The sequence below is a fragment of the Polypterus senegalus genome, chromosome 1 (assembly GCF_016835505.1).
Source record: "Polypterus senegalus isolate Bchr_013 chromosome 1, ASM1683550v1, whole genome shotgun sequence".
NCBI classification, from domain to species: domain Eukaryota; kingdom Metazoa; phylum Chordata; class Cladistia; order Polypteriformes; family Polypteridae; genus Polypterus; species Polypterus senegalus.
In genome coordinates, this window is record NC_053154.1 from 194,200,524 (window position 1) to 194,225,173 (window position 24,650).

Genomic DNA, 24,650 nt, shown 5'->3' on the forward strand with positions numbered 1-24,650 from the left:
TACTGCTTTGCTTCAGTTTTTCTTTACCCACAGAAGAAAAAGCAAAAGTGTGTAGACATTTATACCTTTGTTTTGGTGAATTTATCTTGGTTGTTCAGTGTCGACCTGGAATATATTTAATGTAAATGGTTGCATGGAGTCAGAGCCTATCCTGGTGAACAATATACAGTACAATACTGCAATGACAGTACATAGACTTGTGTTTGTTACAGAAATTTCATATAGTTCATGATAAAACTAATATTAATGGTGTACAGTATACTGTAGGTACTATCCTTTTGTTTTACTTTATTAAAAACATTTTTGCCTTCTGGCTGATGTGTGTACATTTTATCTGTTAATTCTGACATATTTATTATTTTCTCTACAGCTACTTGTATTTTTGGTCACTATCTCTTTTTCTGCAACCTTCACTTTACAAACTCAGCAAAAAATTGTAATGTATCACTAGATAGTATAAAATTCATGATTGCAGTATTTATTAAAACTACAAAAATGCACAGAAAAGTTTTGTTATTGTAAGCATGAGCAAATGTTTGCTGTGAGACTACAACCTGTATTTTGAACAAAAGAATCCGATAACCCATTGATCCTGTCCATCATAGGACATCGGGGATAACAAAATGTCTTGTTGGAACATATTGTAGATTCTTTCTGTTGTCATTTTTATTTAGTTGTGTAATCAGCCAAGAAAGTTGGAGGAGTTCAGATGATTATTTGGGGTGCCAAAGGATCAACCTTTTTTAATTCAAAGCAACCAATAATAAGTGCACAGTGACACAACAGAAAAATAAGCCATTCAAAGGCCAACTCCGTGAATGTCCATTCTTATAAAGCTCCAACTGGAAGGTGCGGGGGATACTCTGTGTGCTTTGGATGTGTCATGTTACCCTCATTGGGTGTCTTCTCTGAGCTGCATAGAGAGGAGATGAAACAGTGATAGTGCCCCTATCGTCCTGGAGTACTATCAAAAACCTTAGCTGAGCCATAAAGGTATTCCTTGGACATCCATGTGTGACAGTTTCTAGCTGCTGCTTATTCAGTTTATGGGTGCTAGAATACATGCATGAAAGTGGGGATGTTAATTGATTATGCATCAGTAAAGCATAGCTGGGAATGGATGAGGTTCTAGTCCATTGTTTTATGTACTAATTCACTCACACACACACTCACTCTTTTTAAGACTTTTGAAGCACGCCAAATATTGCTTTTTAAGCAGGAAGTGTTAAGATTTGGCTAGATCTGTTAAAAATAATGTAGGTTACCCAAACAGGTCATTTTCTCACATTTTTTTAATAAGTTTTGTAGCTCTCTTTAAATTTCATGCCTCTTGGATGGTGCGCTTAAAGGTTATAACAATCCTGAGAAAATATTATTAACTTTATGGTATTCGAACAATTGATCAACCCCGAAAAAAAATCCCTGCTTACCTATTTCCCTTCCTGATTAGAATTACTCTATCCATTCCATACACAGCCTAATGTTTCTTGTTATTGCAGATGATTTCAGTATTTCCTATCATTTTTTTTTCTGCAGTGCACATTTACAAATTCTGTTTCATTGACAATAGCAAGCAAAATTACACCTTTTTTTGGCCAACTAAAAATATTACAATATGCAAGCTTTCGAGGCAACTCAGGCCCCTTCTTCAGGCAAGATACAACACCCTAATACTATTGACAATAGGGAACTTCAATAGGGCCTGCCAAAATAATGGATATTGTAAGTGTTGTAAATGTGTGTGTTTAATCATGCTATATACTGTACTTATTTGGCATGTACCAAGGCTTTTTGTTCGTATCTGAAAGCTATTTTAAAAATAAAGGGTAAGCTTTTGTCATTGAGCATACAAGTATAGTCAATGTGTAAAAGCACATTAAAATCAGAAATGAAAGATTCTTATGCGAGGCAAAAACAAGAGTGAAAACACTTAGTATGATGTTACTATATTTAATAGGAATCTGTGTGTTCAAGTAGTCTAGAATTGTAAAGGGTAGTTTGAGTCAACCACAGTAACTATGAAATTGCAGATGAGGCTTTCATTTTTTTCAGATTCAACAAATTATAGAGGGTAAACTGTTCCCTATGAAGGCATTGGGATACTTTGCTGTGGTAACTGGAAAAGGTACAAACAATTCCTAATATCCTTACTGAATTTAAGAGATGAAACAAAAAATGTTTAGAATATTTAGCTTTGTTATCAGCTTTAACTTTAAATTTTTCCTTTTTTCATAGGAAACAGCAGTAGTGAGAGTATTGACTCAATTAAAGACTACGAAGAGGACTTTTTTCAGAATTCCAGATTATTAAAGTATGTCCCTGCTCTGATTAACTTTACCATTTTTAATTTTATGTATTAGTTTGCTTCTTAATGATTTATTTTATTTTGGAATGAAACTGATTTAGAGGCTCCATTAAGTCCTCATCCTAATTTATATGTATTATCAAACATTGTCTGTACTGAGAATTAATTTTTATTTTCTTTCAAGAAATGGAATGCTTAAAGCCCATCAGGTGACAACTAAAAATCTAAGCCTTGCAGTGTCTGACTGTTTTTGGAAAATGGTCAGTGAGTCTGTGGAGCAACAGGCAGATGCATTTAAAGGTTTGAGTGGATTTCTTTTTACTTTTAATCATGAAAGATTTTTTTTTAATATTAAAGGCTTGATTAATCTAGGGTGTATATTAATAAATTACAAAACTTTACTCCCGGGCTGCGCACTTAATGGTAATGTGTCTTTGTGTACATTCATTAATATTATAACAACAACAACAACATACACCATAGATATTTGATTATATAATATGTGACATCAGTACAATGTTATATTGAATACAAAACATAAAACTACTTCCTTTTTCAGCTGCTCCCTTTAGAGGTTGCCACAGTGGATCATGTTTTTCCATATCTTGCTGTCCTCTGCATCTTGCTCTGCTACACCCATCCCCTTGCATGTCCTCTATCACCACATACATAAACAATATGACAAAATACAGAAATGCTCTCATGCCTAATATGTCCTCAAAAATAGATAATTATACATTAAGAGAAGACAGGTACAAATCAAGAATTACAGTATATTTAACCAGAGAGACTACAGTAGGAAAGAGAAATTATTGAAATTCCAGAAGGTTCTTTTTTCAGTAACCTGTGATATTTTCCTGAAAGATATCACTGTGCTAAATATGATTTTTTTTTTTAATTTTACTTGTTGAACCTACACTTATTATAATAATAATAATACTTAATTTTGTTTAGAAGTGCCTTTTTTGGCACTCAAGGACACCTTATAAAAAATAAAATACAATAAAACAATTAATATAACATATAAATATGTGCACAAAAGCATACAGTCAAAGGACAAACTCATTGGAGTAGGTAAGTTTTAAGTGTGGATTTGAAGTTGGGAAGTGAATCAATGCTATGGATATCTTGAGGGAGGGCATTCCAAAGATAAGGAACAACATAGCTAAAAGTTCTATAACCCATAGTAGATAAATGAGCAGAGGGTATAGCAAGATCTAAGAGTACTAATAGGCAAATAAATGTCTAACAAATCCAAAAGAAATAAAGGTGCCAAACTATGAAGAGCTTTCAATGTTAAAAGCAAAATTTTGAAATCAGTCTGATATTTAACAGGAAGCCAGTGAAGTTCATAGGTCCAGAGCAATGTGTTCTGTGGAGCTGTTTCTGGTAATAACACGAGCAGCAGAATTTTAAACCAGCTGAAGCTTATGCAAAAGCTTGTGAGGAAGGCCAACCGGTATAGAATTACAGTAATCAATGCGAGATGTTACCAAAGCATGTACAAGGATAGCAGTAGTATTAGCTGTAAGAAGTGGATTAAGATGATTTATATTGCAAAGGTGAAAATATACAGATTGGGTAATATCATTAACGTTTGCTTTGAAAAATAGAGTACTGTCAAGAATGGCACCCAAGCTCTTAGCCTAAGGAGAAGGATAAACTTTAGAAACATCAATTGTCAAAGAAAAACTGTCAAGTCTGGCAAAGTAGATTTAGTACAAACAAGGAGAATCTCACTTTTATCATTATTAAGTGTGTTAAAATTGGAGGAAAACCACACTTTTATTTCAGCAAGGCAATTAGAAAGGTTAAAGGGAAGAAGGGCAGAATTAGGCTTGGCAGCTGAATACATCATTTGTGAGTAGATTATCTTTGCATAGTAGGTTATCAGTTCCACTGCACAGCATAGGCATGTGAATATTCTTAATATTGCGAAATGAAATCTATATATACAGTATATATTAATGTGTGTATGCATGTTCCAGCATCATGTCCAAACGGCTGGAGTGATTTTCATGAAACTTGGTACACATGTTCCTCATTGGTTGACTAAAAATACTGTAGGGTAAAATCAGCCATAACCCACACCCTTCTGCGTAGGGTGAGGGGTGATCTTACGGTCTTGTATGCATGTTATCATCCAGTTGACACATGGAACGACCACCAGAGGGCAAACTGGAGGCGACTGCCAGCATTCTTCATGCTTGAGATAGAGTTCTATGCATGGAAGTATGTGTGACTGTCCGGCCCGGAAGTGAGACGTGCAGTCGGGGTGAGGGCTCCAGCTCTGAGGATACGCAAGCGACGCCAGTACACCGGCAAAAGAAAACCTCCTAAGATAGAGAGTCGCTTAGCTGCTAATGCACAAACGATGCAAGCACTTTGGCAACATGAATCCTTCTAGCAGACAGATACCCAGAGTAGTTCTGACGATTTAAATACTTTCTATTCACTGTGTATATACTTACACAGTTAGTATATACCAGGCGACTGCCATCATTCTCTATTTTTGAGCAGCACAGCACCTGTGTTGCTTTTCAAATTAAATAGAGTTGGCCGGTTCTGAGCATCAACTAGATGATGACATACATTCAGGACTGCAAGACAAGGACATTAGTGAGTTTTTGTTTCTTAGTTTATTTTTATTTTTAACATTGTGTTTTTTTAATTATGTTTTTCTCAAAAAATAAAAAAAAAAACACGAGGGCAAACTGGACGTGACTGCCAACATTCTTTATGTGCGAGCATCACCGTGCCCCTGTTGCTATTCAAATTAAATACAGTAGGCTCGTTCCAAGTGTCAACTGGATGATAACATACATACAACACCGCAAGACAAACACATTAGTGAGTCTTTATCCATCCATTATCCAACCCGCTATATCCTAACTACAGGGTCACTAGGGTCTGCTGGAGCCAAACCCAGCCAACACAGGGCGCAAGGCAGGAAAAAGTCTCCAGGCAGGGTGCCAGCCCACCGCAGAAAACCCATGCAGACACCTGGAGAACATGCAAACTCCATGAAGGGAGGACCCAGGAAGCAAACCCAGGTTTATTGTTTGTTAATTTATTTTTATTTTTAAAGTTGTGTTTTTTTTAATTATGGTGTTCTCAAACAATAAAACAAAAACACTTTATTTTCCTCCCGAGCAACGCTGGGTATTTCAGCTAGTAGAATGATAAATCCAGGCAGTAATAATCCAGAAATATAGAATAATAAAGAGCATTGTCGCCACAAAGAGATCCAGCAGCCAGATAGCCCAAATGGAAAAATACCAGAGAATACCAGAGAGCAGCAGCAGCAAGTCATATCAGCATTCACTTCTCCAGAAGTTAATTGTTAATTAATTGTTAATCCACTTGTCCAGGTTTAATATGTTCCCTTTTATTAGAACATATTAAACCTTTTAAGCTTGTAGACGAATAGCACATATGCTATTTAGAATTTTTTTAAAGAACTTGTTTTCATTCGAAGTTCAGGTTGTGAGTAATGGAGGTACTCACAAATAAAAAATTATTAAAACGTATTAACAATGTCACTGTTTACAACCAATTATGTAGAAGAAGTGGTGTGTCTCCTAAAATCCACAAACATTTGCATCATTCTTAGAGTATTAAGGTTCTGCTTGATGAGTGTATACAAACTGGTTATAAGAGTACTTAATAAAGGTTCATCCAAAATGGTCAAAGAAGCTTTCATGTCAGAAAAGAGTTGAGTTAGTACCTTTAAGTAGATTAATATGTGGCCCATCAAAACAATTACTCATTTGATTTCTGGAATAAATTAAGGATAATTATTGTTTGTTCTTTCTCATTGTATAGGAAATGTTTAATATAAGAAATGAAGTATAAAATGATGACCAAAAACATGTGAAACAAGTGAAAAAAATGTGTAGGAGCATCATGGTGCTAAATTTTTTGGAGCCCTGCTGCACAATAACATTAAGTCTATAACTGAAATGCCCAGTGTACAAAAAGATTCACTCATCTCTCAGGCTCACCTGCCTTTAACGGTTAATAACTCTGAGCAATAGACAGCATGCAGACATTAGATTTATGAATCACAGCTTTTGATTTCTTTTTCCTTTGTGCTTTTATTGATTTGTGCACATCATAAGCTGAATGAAAATCTGCAGGGGATGCAAATAACAAAGCAATTAATACGATATCTATAGCAGATGAAAAATGAGACCTGCTTTTGGCTTCAGCAGGAGGCTGGTAATGGATCCCAAAGTGTGCGTGCAAAGCCCTGAAAATCAACAGCCAGTACTTGTTACGGGTGACTCTTGGCTTAAAGATAATGGTGTCCAAGTGACCATTCAGCTTTTATTGATCGGTAGCTTGGCAGACTGCCATCCCTTTCCTTCCTTTTGCAGCTTATCATAACCAAGGTTTTACTCATGTAAATTTTAAGAGTATAGCAACCATTTAAATTAACACTTAAACACTTATACCCAGTGACCTTCTTCCCAAGCTTAAAAGTGTGCACAGTACATCCACATTAGAGACTAAACTGCCACAGTGTATTTCATATAACTATTTTATGTTGTGTTGATATGCTCAATAATAGATGCTGCATTCCCAAGATATATTTTCCACAGGGAAAACCTTAAAGATCAATAAAGGAATGAAATTAAAGCATAACTGGGACTATATATTCCTTCACAGAGCAGAAAGAACTGATCTTCTAACACTGAAACATGTATTGACATTAGACCGTGAAAACTTTAATATTTCAAGATTCATTTATTGTTTATAATAAGGATTTTTGGTTTGAAACTGTTTATTTAATATAAATTAAAACTATATAACTAATTTAAAACTTTAAAATACCTCGTGTGTAGTAATTTAGACAGTTGTTTTAAAAAGAAAAAAAACTACTTAATTTTTTGCTTTATTTAATGATCTGTGTACATGTTCCTGAAAAGCTGAACACAAAGAACCAAAGTAACTTATTGCTCTTGTTAAGCAGTACATTTCTCAGTAACCCAACAGAAAGTAACATATTGAGCTCTGAATTGAATACATTATTTATTTTCTGGCAGTGGACAGAGCTAACATTTAGATTTTTGTATAGCTCACATGTTTAAGTATGGTGGTGACTGACTGTAGTTAAACCTTTACAGATTTACATGATCTGCCAATGATAAAAATCAAACTGTTTTATACAGACACATTGCACTTTCATTTTGTAATGTTTTTTTTGAGCCTTAAGGATTGTATGAACATACTTACTGATGAACTGTCTGTGTGGTTAACATTGCAGTTTAGTCTTGTTTGCTTAGAACAAATATTTACTTTATGTGTGTTTGTAGCCCGTAGTGAAATTTGTCGTGTCAGTTCTGAATTTTAAACTTTTATTTACTAGGCTGTGTAGGAATCTTTTAATCACTTTAATGGCAGTGAAGCAATATATAATTCAATCTATATAAATTTTAATGTAAGGGAAACATTGTCTTGCAAATTTGTTTATCATGCAACAGTAGGACTCAGTGCTTGTAGTTAATACTTTTATTCTTTTTAGTAATGACTTTATATCTAATTGACCTATTTGTTTTGCAGCCTCACGCTTCAATCTTGAGACAGAATGGAAGAACAATTATCCCAGACTGCGTGAACTTGATAGGGTAATGCTTTTACCTTATGTATGTTTTCTCTTACTCCACCCATTAAGGCCCTTAACTCGGATCATCTTCTGAAATTTGTCTCATAGAAACCTTTGGCTTAAATGAGCTGTAAACTATGTTTTGGGATGTTTCTTGGCCTATTACCCGAATCATTTCTTCTGCCTTTGGTGGCGCTGCTTTTGTAATAAATAAGATTAGGTGAAAGTGCCTACTAATAGACCCAGGATCCCTTCATTCCTTTAAGAGGGCCATATCTCTAAGAAAACCCCCTAGCTACCTGATTCTTGCTGTTCCAGTCTGGAACCATCTACTGCTCTCTGTTTTACCTTTTTATGATCTTTCTCTATCAAGGGAGAGTCTTGTGTTTTTATCCTCTTCTGATTTGCCTTCCCTCTATGGCCTTGAAGTGTTGACCTGATTCCATCCAGGTCTCACTTGTCTCTTTGTCTTATTCCTGTCTTGTCACTCCTGGGCATTCAGTATACAAATGCAGGATTTACCACCTCCTGACAATCACTTGTCTTCTACAGTGATATAAAAACATGCATAATTCCCTTCTAGTTCATTCTCGCGTATCTCTCCTAAAGGTTTGCTGTGCCCTGCACTTGCTTTTTATCACTATTTCCTACCTGCAGTTCCCCCGTAAACTGAACCATTCTTCAGATGTTGCAAATATATTTTGATTTATTTAAGCAGATTTACATAAAAAGTAACCCTTGAACACATTTTGATAAACTTATTTTTAATTGCATACTGTTGTACATAAAATCATGAGTTAGGTGTAATGTAATTGGCCATAGCTGATTGTGGTTTACTTTAGGAAAGATTTAAAACATTTTGCAAAAAAATAATCTCCATAGTGGAAGATTGGATTTTCTTAAGGTGCTCCAGATTCATCCCACAGTTGAAAGACCAGCAAGTTGGGTGGGTTGACATTAAAAAATTGGTGTATGTCTGTTTTCATTCTGTAATTAGTTGGCATCCTGTTCAGGGATTATTTTTGCCTTGTACTCAGTGATTGTTTGGGTAGGCTCCAGCTGCCTTGCAACCCTTCCCTGGATATGACAAGCAATTTGTATATGTATTTGGTGTGTGTGTATATACATATGTGTATAATTGGAACTGGAACTGTTACCAACTTGCCTGGAAGAGGATCAAAGTTTACTCTGCCCCCATGCAAGTGAGCAGGATGGCAAGAGATGGTTAAAAAAAAAATCCCCAGAGATCACTGTTGGAGAAAAAGCAGAATCTTGTGGTCACCAAGTCTCCAAAACTGCCATCAAATGCCACCTCCATGCCAACAGATTATTTGGAAGAGATATCAGAAAAAGAACTTTCTTGTCATTTAACTACAAACTTAAGCGCCTAGCATCTGCTAAACCCTACTAGAACTTGAATTGGTACTGTGTTCTATTGTCACGCAAAACAAAAATTGAGCTTTTTGGAACCAAACACCCAAGCTGGGTTTGGCATAAATAGAACAATAACTGTACTGAAAAGAACCTGGGTTGTGATATCACTAGGCTGTTTTTTCAGGGCTGAGACCCTGAGAACATTGTTAGGGTAATTGGAATCATTGATGTAACAGGAGATTTTAACTTTATATTTGGCTGCGTCTGCCAAGAAGCTTAAAATAGGCTATCCTTGGATCTTACAGTTCAATAATAATCCAAAACATATGTTCAAATCAACACAAAATTGTATTTTTTAAAATGTTTCTTGATTAGGAATTACTCTTTCTCAGATTAAATTTACTTCAGTTAAAGGTTGGATATCTCTATTTTTTATTTTGAGATTAAGGTATTTCACCAGAAGAAGTAAACTTTTTTTCTACATTTTTTACTCATATTTACCAGGTGTGCCAATACTTGTGTAGAGGACTGTGTATGTGTGGATGGATGGATGTATGTATGTGTATATATGGAGAGATTATATGATGTACAGTTTTTAAAGTTGACAACATACAGTACTACTAAAAACATGCCTAAAACATGCACCACTGTGCTAGTTAGAAATGTGTTCTGTTTTATGCAGTTCAAATTTAGTGCATATAATACTCTGAAATTTACTGAAATGCACATTCTTTGAAGTTTGATGTGACAAAGAATAAGAGTATTCATTTTACTTCAAGCACCCTTTCAAATCCAGTTAATTCAGTATTACACATTTTGATAAAGCAGTGGTCTGTGTTCCATGTTGTCCTGTGTGTGTTACTGTGTATTATTTTACCCAGGCATTGATTTTGGTTTTTATTTAGTAGCTAACCTCACCTCAACCTAAATTTAGTTCATTTTGCTGTTAGATATAGGTTGTAGTACAAAATGAAAAACATGGTGTTAATGTCAGAGGAAGGTTTAACCTTATTACAAATGAGGTTTTAGACTTTCACCTGGGATGTCACTAGCATATAAAATTAAATACATTATACAGTGGGATGCAAAAGTTTGGGCAACCTTGTTAATAGTCATTATTTTCCTGTATAAATCGTTGGTTGTCAGTTTAAATATATCATATAGGAGACACACACAGTGATATTTGAGAAGTGAAATGAAGTTTATTGAATTTACAGAAAGTGTGCAATAATTGTTCAAACAAGATCAGGCAGGTGCATAAATTTGGGCACCGTTGTCATTTTATTGATTCCAAAACTTTTAGAACTAATTATTGGAACTCAAATTGGCTTGGTAAGCTCAGTGACCCCTGACCTACATACACAGGTGAATCCTATAATGAGAAAGAGTATTTAAGGGGGTCAATTGTAAGTTTCCTACCTCCTTTAATTTTCTCTGAAGAGTAGCAACATGGGGGTCACAAAACAACTCTCAAATGACCTGAAGACAAAGATTGTTCATCATCATGGTTTAGGGGAAGGATACAGAAAGCTGTCCCAGAGATGTAAGCTGTCTGTTTCGACAGTTAGGAACATATTGAGGAAATGGAAGACCACAGGCTCAGTTCAAGTTAAGGCTCGAAGTGGCAGACCAAGAAAGATTTCGGATAGGCAGAAGCGACGAATGGTGAGAACAGTCAGAGTCAACCCACAGACCAGCACCAAAGACCTACAACATCATCTTGCAGCAGATGGAGTCACTGTGCATCGCTCAACCATTCGCGACTTTACACAAGGAGATGCTGTATGCGAGAGTGATGCAGAGGAAGCCTTTTCTCTGCCCACAGCACAAACAGAGCCGCTTGAGGTATGCTCAAGCACATTTGGAGAAGCCAGCTTCATTTTGGAATAAGGTGCTGTGGACTGATGAAACTAAAATTGAGTTATTTGGGCATAACAAGGGGCGTTATGCATGGAGGAAAAAGAACACAGCATTCCAAGAAAAACACCTGCTACCTACAGTAAAATATGGTGGTGGTTCCATCATGCTGTGGGGCTGTGTGGCCAGTGCAGGGACTGGGAATCTTGTCAAAGTTGAGGGACGCATGGATTCCACTCAGTATCAGCAGATTCTGGAGACCAATGTCCAGGAATCAGTGACAAAGCTGAAGCTGCCCCGAGGCTGGATCTTTCAACAAGACGACGACCCGAAACACTGCTCAAAATCCACTAAGGCATTCATGCAGAGGAACAAGTACAACGTTCTGGAATGGCCATCTCAGTCCCCAGACCTGAATATAATTGAAAATCTGTGGTGTGAGTTAAAGAGAGCTGTCCATGCTCGGAAGCCATCTAACCTGAATGAAGTAGAGATGTTTTGTAAAGAGGAATGGTCCAAAATACCTTCAACCACAATCCAGACTCTCATTGGAACCTACAGGAAGCGTTTAGAGGCTGTAATTTCTGCAAAAGACGGATCTACTAAATATTGATTTAATTTTCTTTTTGTGGTGCCCAAATTTATGCACCTGCCTGATTTTGTTTGAACAATTATTGTACACTTTCTGTAAATCCAATAAACTTCATTTCACTTCTCAAATATCACTGTGTGTGTCTCCTATATGATATATTTAACTGACAATTTTTATTGTAACAACCAATGATTTATACAGGAAAATAATGACTATTAACAAGGTTGCCCAAACTTTTGCATCCCACTGTATTTGACATGCTATGTGTTTTCTTATAACATTTCAGTAATGATACTCTGCAGCCTACTTTTTCATACTTCAAAATTAAAGTTGCCTGTCTCCACTCTTTCTGTCAAAATAAATGAGTTAAGTACTTATGTTAAAATAATAAACAATAGTGTAATGTTATATTTTTCTCCTACTAGTGTTTTACCATTTGCTGCAAACTGTTGATTTCAAATCCACATGTTTGCACATGTAGCAACTGTACCACCAAATAGCAGATTAAGAAATTAACCATTAGAATATTAAAGGAAATTGTATAGTGAAAATGAGGTTGCCTTGCTTTACTTTAAAAAGCACAGAAATAAAAATGAAAACTGTGAGAATATAATTCATTCAGCAACAGATCCATGCATCTATTGCTCATTTAATCTTATGCAACAAGACTTTAACAAGGTTCTTTTAGTCTTAATTATGGTTATAAAGCATTAGTAAAATATTTATTCATCTCTGTGCAGTGTGGCATATGATATGCTGGTTAAATTATTTATGAATATTAAGGGTTCACAGGTCTTATAATGAAGTATGCAATATCAAGAGACATATTTCTCACTTAAGCCACTTCGGACCATTCCAAAGTGAAGTTATTTTAGTAAGCCATATGGCACAGATGAATAAACACTTTACTGATGCTTTGTATTATCTCCAAAAAAGCCTTTGATAAGGTCTTGTTAAATAAGATTAAATGTATGATAGATTCATTTTTGCAGTACTTAAAACGAAACTGTTACCAAGTTGTTAAGATGCAACTTAATATCTCAGCCTACATTTACCCAATGTGGTACTTGAGAGTAACTCTTGAAAGATGCAGTCTTATGAGAATTTTGGTCAAACAACTGTTCTTCTCAGTTTATCTCATAGTCCTAGATTTGTGTACCTATGCCTTTAACTGTACAGCTAAGGATTACATGGTATCGCCATCCATGATACCTTGTTTGTCAGTTCTTATATCCTCATTATTACTTTGTGATATTATAATATTATTACTCTGTTTCTCCACATATATGTCAGTGGATTTCCTCTTCTCTTATTTGAGTATAGAATGCAGTGTGAGGAACATAAGCCTTTTGAGATTAACTAAGTAAGTGTGTAAGTATTGGTTTTGGAAGGTGCAAGTGATGTATGAAACCTGAAAGAGGCATAAAACTAGATCTGAAACAGAAGTAGACCCAACATAATGTTAAAAGTTGGCCCTGCAGTGGATCCTTTGTAGATGTCACCAAGTATGGCAAGTTGTTTTTTTACTTAACAGTAGCATTTGGTTAATGTCTCACTTGCATTAATATTTTTAGTGGCCTTACCTGACATAACTGACTGCTTCTCTTAGTTATTTATTAGTCTTCATTTGTACATGTATCCATAGGGACGCCGAACTCTGGGAATTTATATTATTTCTTTTATATTCTTTGTATTTCCTATTGTTTTAGCATTGATCTGTCCCTTATTTGTAGGGATCTTTCATTTGTGAAGTACAGATAAGAGATGGTACTTGGTTTTTAAAAAAATGTTTTTCAAGAATAAAGTTTTTTAACTTTAAAATTGTTATATGATGCCTAATGATCTCCCACCTGCTTAAATTTTTTATAATTTATTTAAGTAATTCAGAACTGTTTTCATTTTTTTCCTTTTATTAGAATGAACTATTTGAAAAGGCCAAGAATGAAATCTTGGATGAAGTGATCAGCCTAAGTCAGGTTACACCAAAACACTGGCAAGTACTTATTTCATATACAAAATAATAATTCTGGAAGTAACCAAATGAAAACCTGTGAACCAAATGGAAGAATGCAGGTTACATAGCTGCTTTCAGAATGTACTAAACATTGTCAAAAGTGAATAATTTTGGAAGTAATGATATATTACAGTTATATGTTGGTAGTTTAATGTGTTTGTTGATTAGCACATTGGGATAAGGTTACATTACTTCTATCAGGTCATCACAACTTTCTGAGCTTATAAAATGTAATAGTATTTTTATGTACTTGCCATAATCCAACAAGTAAATGAATGTGCCCAGTTTCTTATTTCTTGTCTTGCTTTTTTTTAGGATTGATTCTGTTATTGCAGTAAATATTCATCCTTTAGCCACAAATATGTTTACAGGAAAGGGGTATATAACAGACAGTTATGCTGTTTAATACAAAACCAATTGTAATTGAATGCCTGATCTGGAAGCATTGTCATATGGCTCTTCTAAGATATTTTTGTCCTTTAAGGGTGAACAGAGTAAGATTATTTTAGCTTCAATTTTTAAAAATTGCTTTTCGATTATTTTACTGTTTTCACCTGCAATTTAATTTTCAATTTAGTTTTATGTACTTTTAATTAACATTTCTGTTTTGGACGTAGTTTTGATGATTTATCCCAATTAGTTTTTACTTCAAAGTAATCGTTTCATTTTAGCTTAAAAAGTGGCTAATTGATGAAGGTTAAGGAATTCCTGGCATGTCAACATAGCAAAGTGATTGTAAAAGCAATCGGATATGCCCATAAAAGATTTGATGAGCCTGTTTTCATTATATCCAGACAGTTATCTTCTGAGTTCTACTGTTGTACATTTTTTTCATATTGTAACTTTGTCCATGTGTTCATTGAGAAGTTTGTTTAGTTTGGTAGCACTAGTCATTTTAAACTTCAGATCAAGTACATCACATTATTTTATGACAACCTTATAGACATTTAATTAACAGCTATGTCAGGACACTTTCTGTCATCTTGTAATTGATTCATTAAAAGCAGTTTACTGTATTGGCAGTATTAGTTTGTTAACCAGTGTAGCCTGCCATTTTACCTTCTGTCGTAAGATTATTTTGTCAGCATGTCAAGGTCCTCGACCATTCTTATAGATTTGTGTATGAAAGCAATTGAAGAGTGTTTTTAAATTCATTGGATTATTTCTGTTTGACTAAATTCCTTATACCTGACTGCCGCGTACATTAATTACATATTTTCTCTTGTTCCTGGCTGTGTCATGATTAAATTACTTCTAGGCAGTACTTTCCCATTTATGACCAATTCTTTGTTGTGTGTCCATGTCCAAAAATGTATTATGTCTAGATAACTGACAGCTATTATGCTCATTAGAAGACATAGCTGTACAGTGCATAGCCATTTACTGAAAAAGAAGGGACAATGCAAAACAATGTTCTGTCGAAGCACTGGGTTGCCACAAGAGAATTTTAATTTACATTAACTTGTGAGCACCTCTTAATATTATAAAATATAATTATCTATTCATATGTATTAATCTCAATTTTGTACATATTACAAAGGACACTTGAAAATGCATTTGCTAAACTGGTATATTTATGTAAACCATTCAGGCATAAACAATTTATTCTTTCATTCATTAGGCTACACTGTATGACCAGAGGCTAAAGAAAAAAATAAACAGGCATCTTAACATTGTAACTTTTTAAATAATGTATTACATACGCTTAGATTAATTTAAATAATTTAAAATTGCTACGAATTAAAACTCTGCATTTGTACCAGAGTCTAGATTCTGCGTCATATTGGTGGCTTGAAAAAAAGACTACCATCCTTAAACACTGTTCATTTTTTGAACAAACAATATATTCTAAACATTCATTCAGTCATTATCTATCAGTCCAGCACGTTGTCTGACAGCATCAGATGCAATTTTTATTTTGTTTTATAAAAACGGCAAAAAAAAAAATTAAACTGAGCACAAAAGAAGAAAAGAAACCCTAAACCATTTAGCTGTTCTACACATAATGTGACTATAAGGTCAAACTTAGAGAGATTGAAATAAGATAAATAAGCCTTAAACAACTTTCTTTAAACAAGAACTTTTCTTTGTAGTATTTTTCTCTATTTTTATGCAACATGTTTTGAATTGAGTTTTGCTAAAATCTTTAAAACAAACATATACGGATTGTGGAATCATCTGAAAACGCATCATACTATTGCGTGGACTGTCCTATAAAGCAAGCTAAAAGCTGCAGAGCTTTGGTAATTTTGAACAAACACAGCTATACTGTGTTAAAGACTGGATTCATCTCCATATCATAATCCAGTTCACAGTTACATACCATATTTTACAGAATTTTTTCTGCTTATGCCGTTTTCAATCCAGTTATATGTGAGATATAATTCTGAATAAAACCAATGTGATTTTATTCCCCCCAGAATGTTCTAGTTATTGCAAATTTTGTTAACTTGATGGTGAACCTAATTCATTGTAAAGGAACAGCTTAACAGCTTAACTTCAGATAGTCAGGGCTTTTCAAAACTGGGGTATTTTTCTTTTCAATATTTTGTCATCAAGTTTTGCTTTTCTGTGTTTCAGGAACTGTGTTTCCCTGTCTTCCCACTCCATCCAGTTTCTTTTCTAAATTTTCACTAGTCACATCGGCATTTGTTAATGACCTGCTTTGGAAGATGAGGCCAACTACTTGTGTACAGGACCCCATCTCCACCACACTTATTAAATCCTGCCTTCATGCCATAATCCTGACTGTTACGACAATAATCAATACATCCCTTGACACTGGGTTTGTGCCAGTCACTTTTAAAATCACTTCTGTAACCCCCATGTTAAAAAAAATCTGGTCTTGATGGTGACAGTCTTAACAATTTTTTGCCTATTTCCCTCTTACCTTTTCTGTCAAAAGTTCTTGAGCGTGTTGTAGCCTCCCAGCTCACCAATTACTTAACCTCTAATAATTTGATAGAACCCTTTCAGTCTGGTTTCAGGGCGCAGCACAGTTGTGAAACTGCTCTTGATTTTCTTATGGCAGCAGACTCTGGACAAACCAGAATATTAATTCTGATAGACATCAGTGCAGCATTTGACACTGTCAGACATGACATTCTACTGTCCGGAATGGAGAACATGCTGGGTATCTCTGGCACTGCCCTCCAGTGGTTCAAGTCCTATCTGACTGATAGGCAAGAGTGTGTTCCCCTTGGCCATATAATTTGTAGCTATGAACTGGGTTATCATTTTTATGCAAATGACACTCAACTCTATTTCAGTGTCAAAAGTGCAACATCATCAGAGTTTTCACAGCTTACAACTTGCCTCAGTGAAATTAAACCCTGGATGGAGCAGAACTCTTTAAAATTAAATTGCCACAATGCTGAACTCCTGCAAATTGGCACTAAAGCGCTACTTAAGAAAATGAGCTCCTTTTCAGTGAGGTGATCTCATCAGACCTTCTTCTGATGAAAGGAATCTCGTGTCATTTTTGATTCCTTCCTTTCTTATTCTGCCTACATAAACCACATTTAAATGTTCCTACTTTCGCCTTTATAACATATCTTGTGTTCGCTCATTCCTCTCCTTTTCTAATGCTTAGAAACTTGTCCATGCTTTTGTCACATCCCGTATCGATTATTGTAACTCGCTACTGGCAGGTACCCCTTCTAATCTTATATCACAGCTCCAGTTGATTCAAAACTCTGCTGCAAGAGTCCTTACTCAAACCAGCAACAGTGAGCACATTACACACATCCTGCTTCACCTTCATTGGCTCCCTGTGTCTTACAGGAGTGATTATAAAATTCAATTAACAACCTACAAAGCTTTAAATGGCCTTGCACCGAACTACATCAGTGATTTTCTTTATCACTATGCTCCTGTTCGCCTACTATGGTCCTCTGATTCTGGTAATCTTGTTGTGCCCCACACTAACCTGCACTCTGTGGGTGACAGGGCCTTTAGCTCCATACCACCCAGACTTTGGAATGACATCCTGAAATTAATTAGATCAGCTGACTCCATTCATTCTTTTAAAAAACAACTTAAAACTCATCTATTTAGGAAGGCTTTTAACTTAACATTCTGCCCTTTCTTTCACTTTACCTCTCTCTCCAGGTGCTCAGGATAATTTGTGTGTCTGTTATATCACAAATTAGTTTATTTGTTAAGTTTTTCTTTTAGTATTGAATTTAGCATTTTACACTGGTTTATTGTTCTTTATTCTATTTAATGTTTTGTTATCTGTTTCATTGTTCTATTCAGGAAAACATATCCAATGTTACATATACCCTGCTGTTTTTTTTTCCTAAGACTCTGTGAAGTGCCTTGAGCATGGGAAAGGCTCTATATAAATAAAATGTATTATTATTATTATTAAACTACAGTTATCAAAATGAACAACTGCCAAACTGTGCATAAATAATATTCACGTTAAGATAAACTGACTGAGTGATTTTAATGTAAATTTTCAAAGTGTTTGTCAGTGGGCTTTCATTATTTCATTATTGTTTACAGATAGGAAAAACATTTTGCTATACCCTAATATCCTTCGCAAATTTTTATGGCTTTTTTCGTGGCAATACTGCACTGTAGAGAGAACAGGAAGCAACTGTAGAGGAAAATGCGGCTTAGGATGGTGAAAGTAGCCAATTCGAGAGTATACTCTACTAGAATTTGAAACTGTAACTCCCAGCACTCCCTTCAATGGCTCCAATTGGTCTTATGCTGAGGGTGCAGGGGCTGTTGGGGTCAAATGATGTCAGCGCGGCTTTTAAAAAGGGGGCCGGTGACCAAAAGGAAAAAAGAGTTTTTGTAATTTGTGTTTGAAGTTCCTGTCTCTCTGCCTGCCTTCTGTTGGGTTACCTGTACTTAATTCGTTTTGTCCTGGATCATTTCGTGGTTGGGGTCTGGATTGTCTGCGTACATGAAGACTATAAGTGGATTCATTGCTATTCTGCGAAGAAAGGTGCGCTCCTGAACCCATCCACCCATCTTCACCATTCCAGGAACTACCGGTAGGCCTATCTTTACATTCCCATTCAATGTGCGGATCTCTGGACTATTTTCATCATTACATTTCATCCGTTGCTGTTTTTCATGGACTTTACTGTGTGTGTTTTGTTGGTGCTTTGTTGCATTTAATGTGTAATCGCCATAAGGGGAACAGGGGTGGTATCATTTTTTTCATTTGTTTTCATTACATTCTTTAATTGTTGTTTGATTACCGGTTTGCTTTGTTTTTGTCTCTGTTTGTGAGTGTGTGCGTGTGGGTTGGGTCAAGGCTGGGTGCTTTCCTGGAATCTCCACCCTAAAAATAAATAAATCACTGTCTTCTTGACGGTGTGAATCTTAGCGGCACCGGACCACTACAGCGTTATTCATTTCTCCTTGCTGCTGATTGACTGCTGCCCTGTGACACATGTCCAGCTGAGAGTTCTCATGTTTTCCATTTTGTTCTTCTTAATCCTTAAACTGCTGAAACCGGCTATAGTCGTTTCCCAGTGCCATTTGCCAGCACGTAGGAGTCAAGTATATTTGGTGACGTACATTCTTTGAATGCCGCAACTGGCTATTGTCGGTTCCCAATGCAATTTACCAGCACGGCGGAGCTAATCAATCAGTGCCGTACATTCGTTGAGCAGCCAGCTCATGACCACTGCCGACCCCAACAGCACTGCAGCCTCACTGTTTCTGCACTAGGCTATCCTGTCAGCGTCAGCATTTACCTCTGTGTGCTTGTGTGCAGCCAGTTCGAGCGAAGTTGGCTCAGTGATTTACTGAATTTCATCAATGGCATCAGTTGCACCTTGTTCATATTGTTCCAGTACTTTTTAAAATAGTTTTTACAATTCATTGGCAGTGTGTAAAATGATCAGTGTTGTAGTAATTGTGATGCTCTTTGCATGATAAAAAGTGTTCCATTAAAATTTCACTATTTCTTTGTGAATTGTGATGTTTACTTAAAAAGTGCAGCAAAAAAGTATTTTGCGTTTAGGGATGCATTAACCCCCAAGTATGTGTCAGTTTAAGGGTTAAAGCCTCAAGATGCCGGCAAAACGCCCTGCACCTTCTAAGGCTTCTGGCAATGAAAACGCACTTGCATGTATTACAGTACATATTTTACCTTCTAGCACTGTGGGTGACATATCAGTACAGTAATGTACAGTATACGGGTTTACCTTTACATTCCTTTTTTTAGGTAATGTATTAAGCTGAGGTTGAAATGAAATTAAAGTGTTTTGGGGGCATATTTAGGGTTTAAACTATAAAAATAGGCTTTTTTTTTTAACCACATCCATAATTCGCGGTTTTTCACAATTCGAGGGTGCTGTAGGAATGTAACCCCCGCGAATTTCGAGGATGTACTGTAATTTAATTTTTTGTTTATTTTTTGATTATGCAATTTTAATTTCAGTTTAGTGTCTCTTTTTAAGCTCCCTTTGAGTTTCTGTTTTATCTTGTTTAACAAAATACATTTTTTTCCATTGGAACAGAGAGTAAATACATATATTTCCAATTAAGTAATTTGTTTCTCCTCAAAAAGTCCTAATGGATGTTCACAGGTTTTTGATTAAATTTGTGAATGTAAAATCTGTCACTTCTGTTTTCTTTTGGAGCATTTTTAATGTTCCCTTCCTAAATATACCAAGCATGTTTGAGCAGGTGCCCTTTGACATTCATACAGTGTGCCTTGCATATAAAAATTCATTGTATATATACGCCTTAAAAATGTAAATTATTATTTTAAAAAAATTCACTTCCTTAGTGGGTAAAAAAGTATTCATCAGTGAATTTGGATCAATGGCTTGATAAATTGCCTAATCCTGGCTATTGTGTATGTTCTCTCCGGGTGGTTGTTTTGTGGACTGTGTAGGAAAGCTGTGTATTGATATGAAGAATTAGAACAAGGTGACTTAAATGAAATATGTGCAAACATCTGTGATAAATGACTCTAGGCACCTTGGCAAACATACAATTTTTCACCGTTTGTGTACTGTGACATTGTGCAATGCTGGGGCTTCTTCCTCTGAATTTCTCTTTCCACTTACATGATGTAACACTAGACCTTTTACTTTTAAAAGTTTTTTTTTTCTTTTTTCTAAGTTAACTATGTATTTTACTTTAAAAGAACAAGTGCTGTGAATTCAGAACAAAGCATTACATTGGAAAAGGTATGGTTTTGGAGTTTTCTTGTTGATCAGGGGGTCAGAATATTTGAGTAAATAGTAAGTCTCTTTCCTTAATGACCACACAATCTGAGCACACAGAGAAATAGAATGTGCAAGTTTACAATCACTCATTTAATTGATCCTTCAAGATGAATATAATATAAGCAATTCTAGAGAAACAGAACATCTAAAGCATTTTTTACAGATAAATATTTAAATTGACAGTTAGGTAATAGTTTTACTTTTCGATGCTACTCTTTCACCGATTATGATGAAAGATAGATTTGTCAAGTGAAGCTAAGTATGTTGTGACTTTGATCTTGGATTTTGCAGTATAAAGTCGATTAATTTTACAAGTCAGAAGACTACAATTCTGCAAATCCTGCCTTCTACTTTATTTTTATGAAATTGAGTGTCTTCTAGCTCTCTACATCTCATGTGCTAGGAACTCATTCACTAATGTCTTGAGTTATTTTGGCTAGTCAGTATGTATGATGATAGCTATAAATTTTGTCTGCCATTTGCATTGTAAGCCTAGTTTGCTACGATTTCCCTGTATTCACTTTTGTATTTATTTTGTGCTGAATAGGCATTGGAAATGCATTTACCTTCGTGCTTACTCTAATTAAAAAATATTAACTATGTTGCCTAATTAGTGAAGAACATGTTTACAGTCTCTTGGCAGAACTAACCAGGGGGTTTGCCTTTGCCATATAGGAATTCAGGTAAGATTGAGAATTCTAAATGGTTAAATTCTGAAATGAGATATTAATCAGCAGATTAAGAGAACACACATGTTTTTTGTTCCTGTTACACAAGTTGTATTCAACTAGCAGGAAAAATAACGAAACACTGATTAGTGTAGTGTATTTACATGCTCATTTTTTATAGGGTGATACATTTTTTTCTACTCTTGTATGTGGAACCCTGGAATAGCAGCTTTTTACACATATCTAAGAAAATATTTACAGTGAGAATTTTTCATACCAGGACTGAACTATACCAAGAATTTACTATAAAAAGCCCAGTTTGTGTGTTTGTATCTTGTAAGTGGTGTTCCACCAAAGAATGTCTTGTGTGCAATTGAAAGCCTGGAAAAAAGGGCAATGCTCACTTATGCCTAAATGGATGAGCTTGGACATTAGTGAATATGTTTATTTTATAGAATCCAGTTTTAAATGACTTACCCATTTTTTTGCTGCTAAACCTTTAATTTAGAAAGAGCCCTCTTTATGGGAACCCCTCAGTTTCCCTAATAGAGGTGATATACTGGAGACAGAACAGAGATTTTTGGCAGTACCATAAATTGAGGAGTCAGAGTTACTTCCCTTTATATTACAATTTCATGTAACATATTATAATATATACTATGATAATGAAGAAGTAACTTATACTTAAAGAATACATAACTTATCTTTTAATAATCTCAATGATCACACTTTTATAGAAAGACCTGCTATCAATTCAATTTATATCCTTTTTTTGTGTTTTTTTCTCCTCCTTCTTTATTTTAGGCTGTATGTTTTTGATAATAACACTTGATAGTGATACTTTTCCCATACTTGATAGTAATACTTGAGCTATATCTGGTTGAATGAGATATCAAAATAACTATGCTTTCTGTGTTCCATTTAAGTGACAGTTGCTTTGCATTGTTATAAATTATAGACTTTTAAAGACACAATGAAAATGTTTTTTTCCAGGCTTCTTTTTTTGTATAGTATAATGCATTTGTGTAAAGGAAATTTTTAAATCCATCGCTCCACCCCAAAAAATGTAAAGCCCAGATTCTTCCCAAGATTTATGTTATTTTATGTGAGCTTAGATTAATATAGTATTGGGCATGTAGCGAACAATATTATTGCTGGGGGAAAAGAACAATTGTCACAACTGGTGTTCTGTTCCTCCCTGGGCATCAGAATGGAAGGAGCAAAAAAGTGAGCCTGGATGGGTGATTGAAAACAAAATGTCAAATTCTGAGTTCTGCTTTTCACAAACCCCTGGAACATTCATGTTACTCTTTATGAGCCCAGGAAGGTTCAAGGCAGGCAGAGACTCCCAAAGAATTGGATAAATGAGGCCTTGCAGAAAATAAGGGAGGGTCTCAGAGAGGGCAGTGATGCGTGAATCTGGATGAAAATTCTTATACTAGTCAGACTTTTAGTGCAATTCCTATGAGTAAGTCTGTGGTGTTTGATAAATATGGGGACAGACCTCACTCAGTGTATGAACTTGAAAAAGTCTGCTCAGTCCCCATGCAACCTGACAAACCTAGAGCAGTTTTATTATGAAGAATGGGTGAAACATGCAGTGTCAAGAATAGCTAAGTTGATAAAGACCTGTCTACACCAACACAAGGTTTTAATAGTAATGGCTGCCAAAGGCCAGTCAGTCATTGTCTAACCTGCTTTGCCCTGAATGGGACATGCTGGAGCCCATCTCGGTCAGCACAAGGCAGGAACAAATTCTGGAAGACTGCCAAAGGTGCATCTATTAAATACTGACTTGAATAAGGTGATTACTTATGTGATCAATTATTGTGTCAATTACAGTTGTAATTAATTTGGATAACTTTGCAGAGATCTAATTAAATCCAATGTAATTCAATGTTGTATAATAAAATCAGAATTTAATACCATTGCTAAGCAGCTCCACAATGTTTTCCTCTGTCTCATATGTGCATGTTGTATTCTGTCTCAGATTGGTTAATGCATGGAATTCTTTTTGCTAATTAAGTCTCCTTTTTTTCCTTTCAGGGAAGACATTCTTCAGAAGAAGCTGTGGGAGCGGGTGTCCACACATGTGATAGAGAATATCTACTTACCAGCTGCTCAAACAATAGACTCTGGAACTTTTAATACCACTGTGGATATCAGGCTGAAGCAGTGGACAGATAAGCAGCTGCCCCACAAAGCACTTGAGGTAATGATAATTAAATGACACTATACAGTCTGCCCCCAGGTAAGCAGGCAGAGAATCAGATAACTGTTAAAATCAAAAGTATTGTATTTTTTTACTTTTATTGGTGAAATGAATTTCACCTCAATTTCATTCTGTTTTTTCCCTCAAGTTTATTTTTTTAATATATATATTGTCTCAGGTAGCCTGGGAGACCCTACAGGAAGAATTTACTCGCTTCATGTCAGAGCGGAGAGGCAAAGACCAGGATGACATTTTTGACAAACTGAAGGAGGCAGTGAAAGATGAAAGCATTAAACGGCATAAATGGAATGAAAGAGCAGAGGACAGTCTGGTAATTTTTATTCAGCATGGCTATAGTGCAGTTGCTGGCATACAACCATTTATGAAATGTGAAGTAGCTGTTCTCTTATTCAAAGATATGCAAGTACAGTCTTTTTGAAATTTTGTTGTTGGGATGCCATAATTAAGCTACTATATTGATCTATTAAGAAATAATAAGTATAAAAATCCATGAATAATAATTGTATTATTTCATAATGGAAGTTATTTTCTGCATAATGCAGAATTCACCGTACAGTGTATGTAGCCATTACTTTCATATCTTACAGCGTGTTATTCAACACAATGCTCTGGAAGACAGGTCCATCTCAGACAAAGCACAGTGGGATGCAGCAATTCAGTTTATGGAAGAGACGCTACAGAATCGCCTTAAGGACAGTGAGTGCCTAGAGAGTACTTTTTTTATGAGAAATTGTTTTTTTATTGTTTTGCAGTTTCCTCTATGAACCAGAAGTTGTTGATTTTACATAAATCTT

General features: G+C 35.4%; 1 protein-coding gene across 4 annotated transcripts in view; it reads left to right on the top strand.

Annotated features, from left to right (window-relative positions):
- opa1 (OPA1 mitochondrial dynamin like GTPase) overlaps positions 1 to 24,650 on the top strand; it is a 240,686-nt gene that overhangs the window by 93,427 nt on the left and 122,609 nt on the right. For all 4 annotated transcript variants that reach the window (XM_039766026.1, XM_039766043.1, XM_039766034.1 and 1 more), the window contains 8 exons: positions 2,053 to 2,125; positions 2,236 to 2,311; positions 2,490 to 2,605; positions 7,871 to 7,935; positions 13,653 to 13,729; positions 23,670 to 23,835; positions 24,014 to 24,166; positions 24,444 to 24,552. In XM_039766026.1, coding sequence (XP_039621960.1) covers positions 2,053 to 2,125; positions 2,236 to 2,311; positions 2,490 to 2,605; positions 7,871 to 7,935; positions 13,653 to 13,729; positions 23,670 to 23,835; positions 24,014 to 24,166; positions 24,444 to 24,552 — 835 coding nt within the window. The remainder of the gene's footprint in view (positions 1 to 2,052; positions 2,126 to 2,235; positions 2,312 to 2,489; positions 2,606 to 7,870; positions 7,936 to 13,652; positions 13,730 to 23,669; positions 23,836 to 24,013; positions 24,167 to 24,443; positions 24,553 to 24,650) is intronic.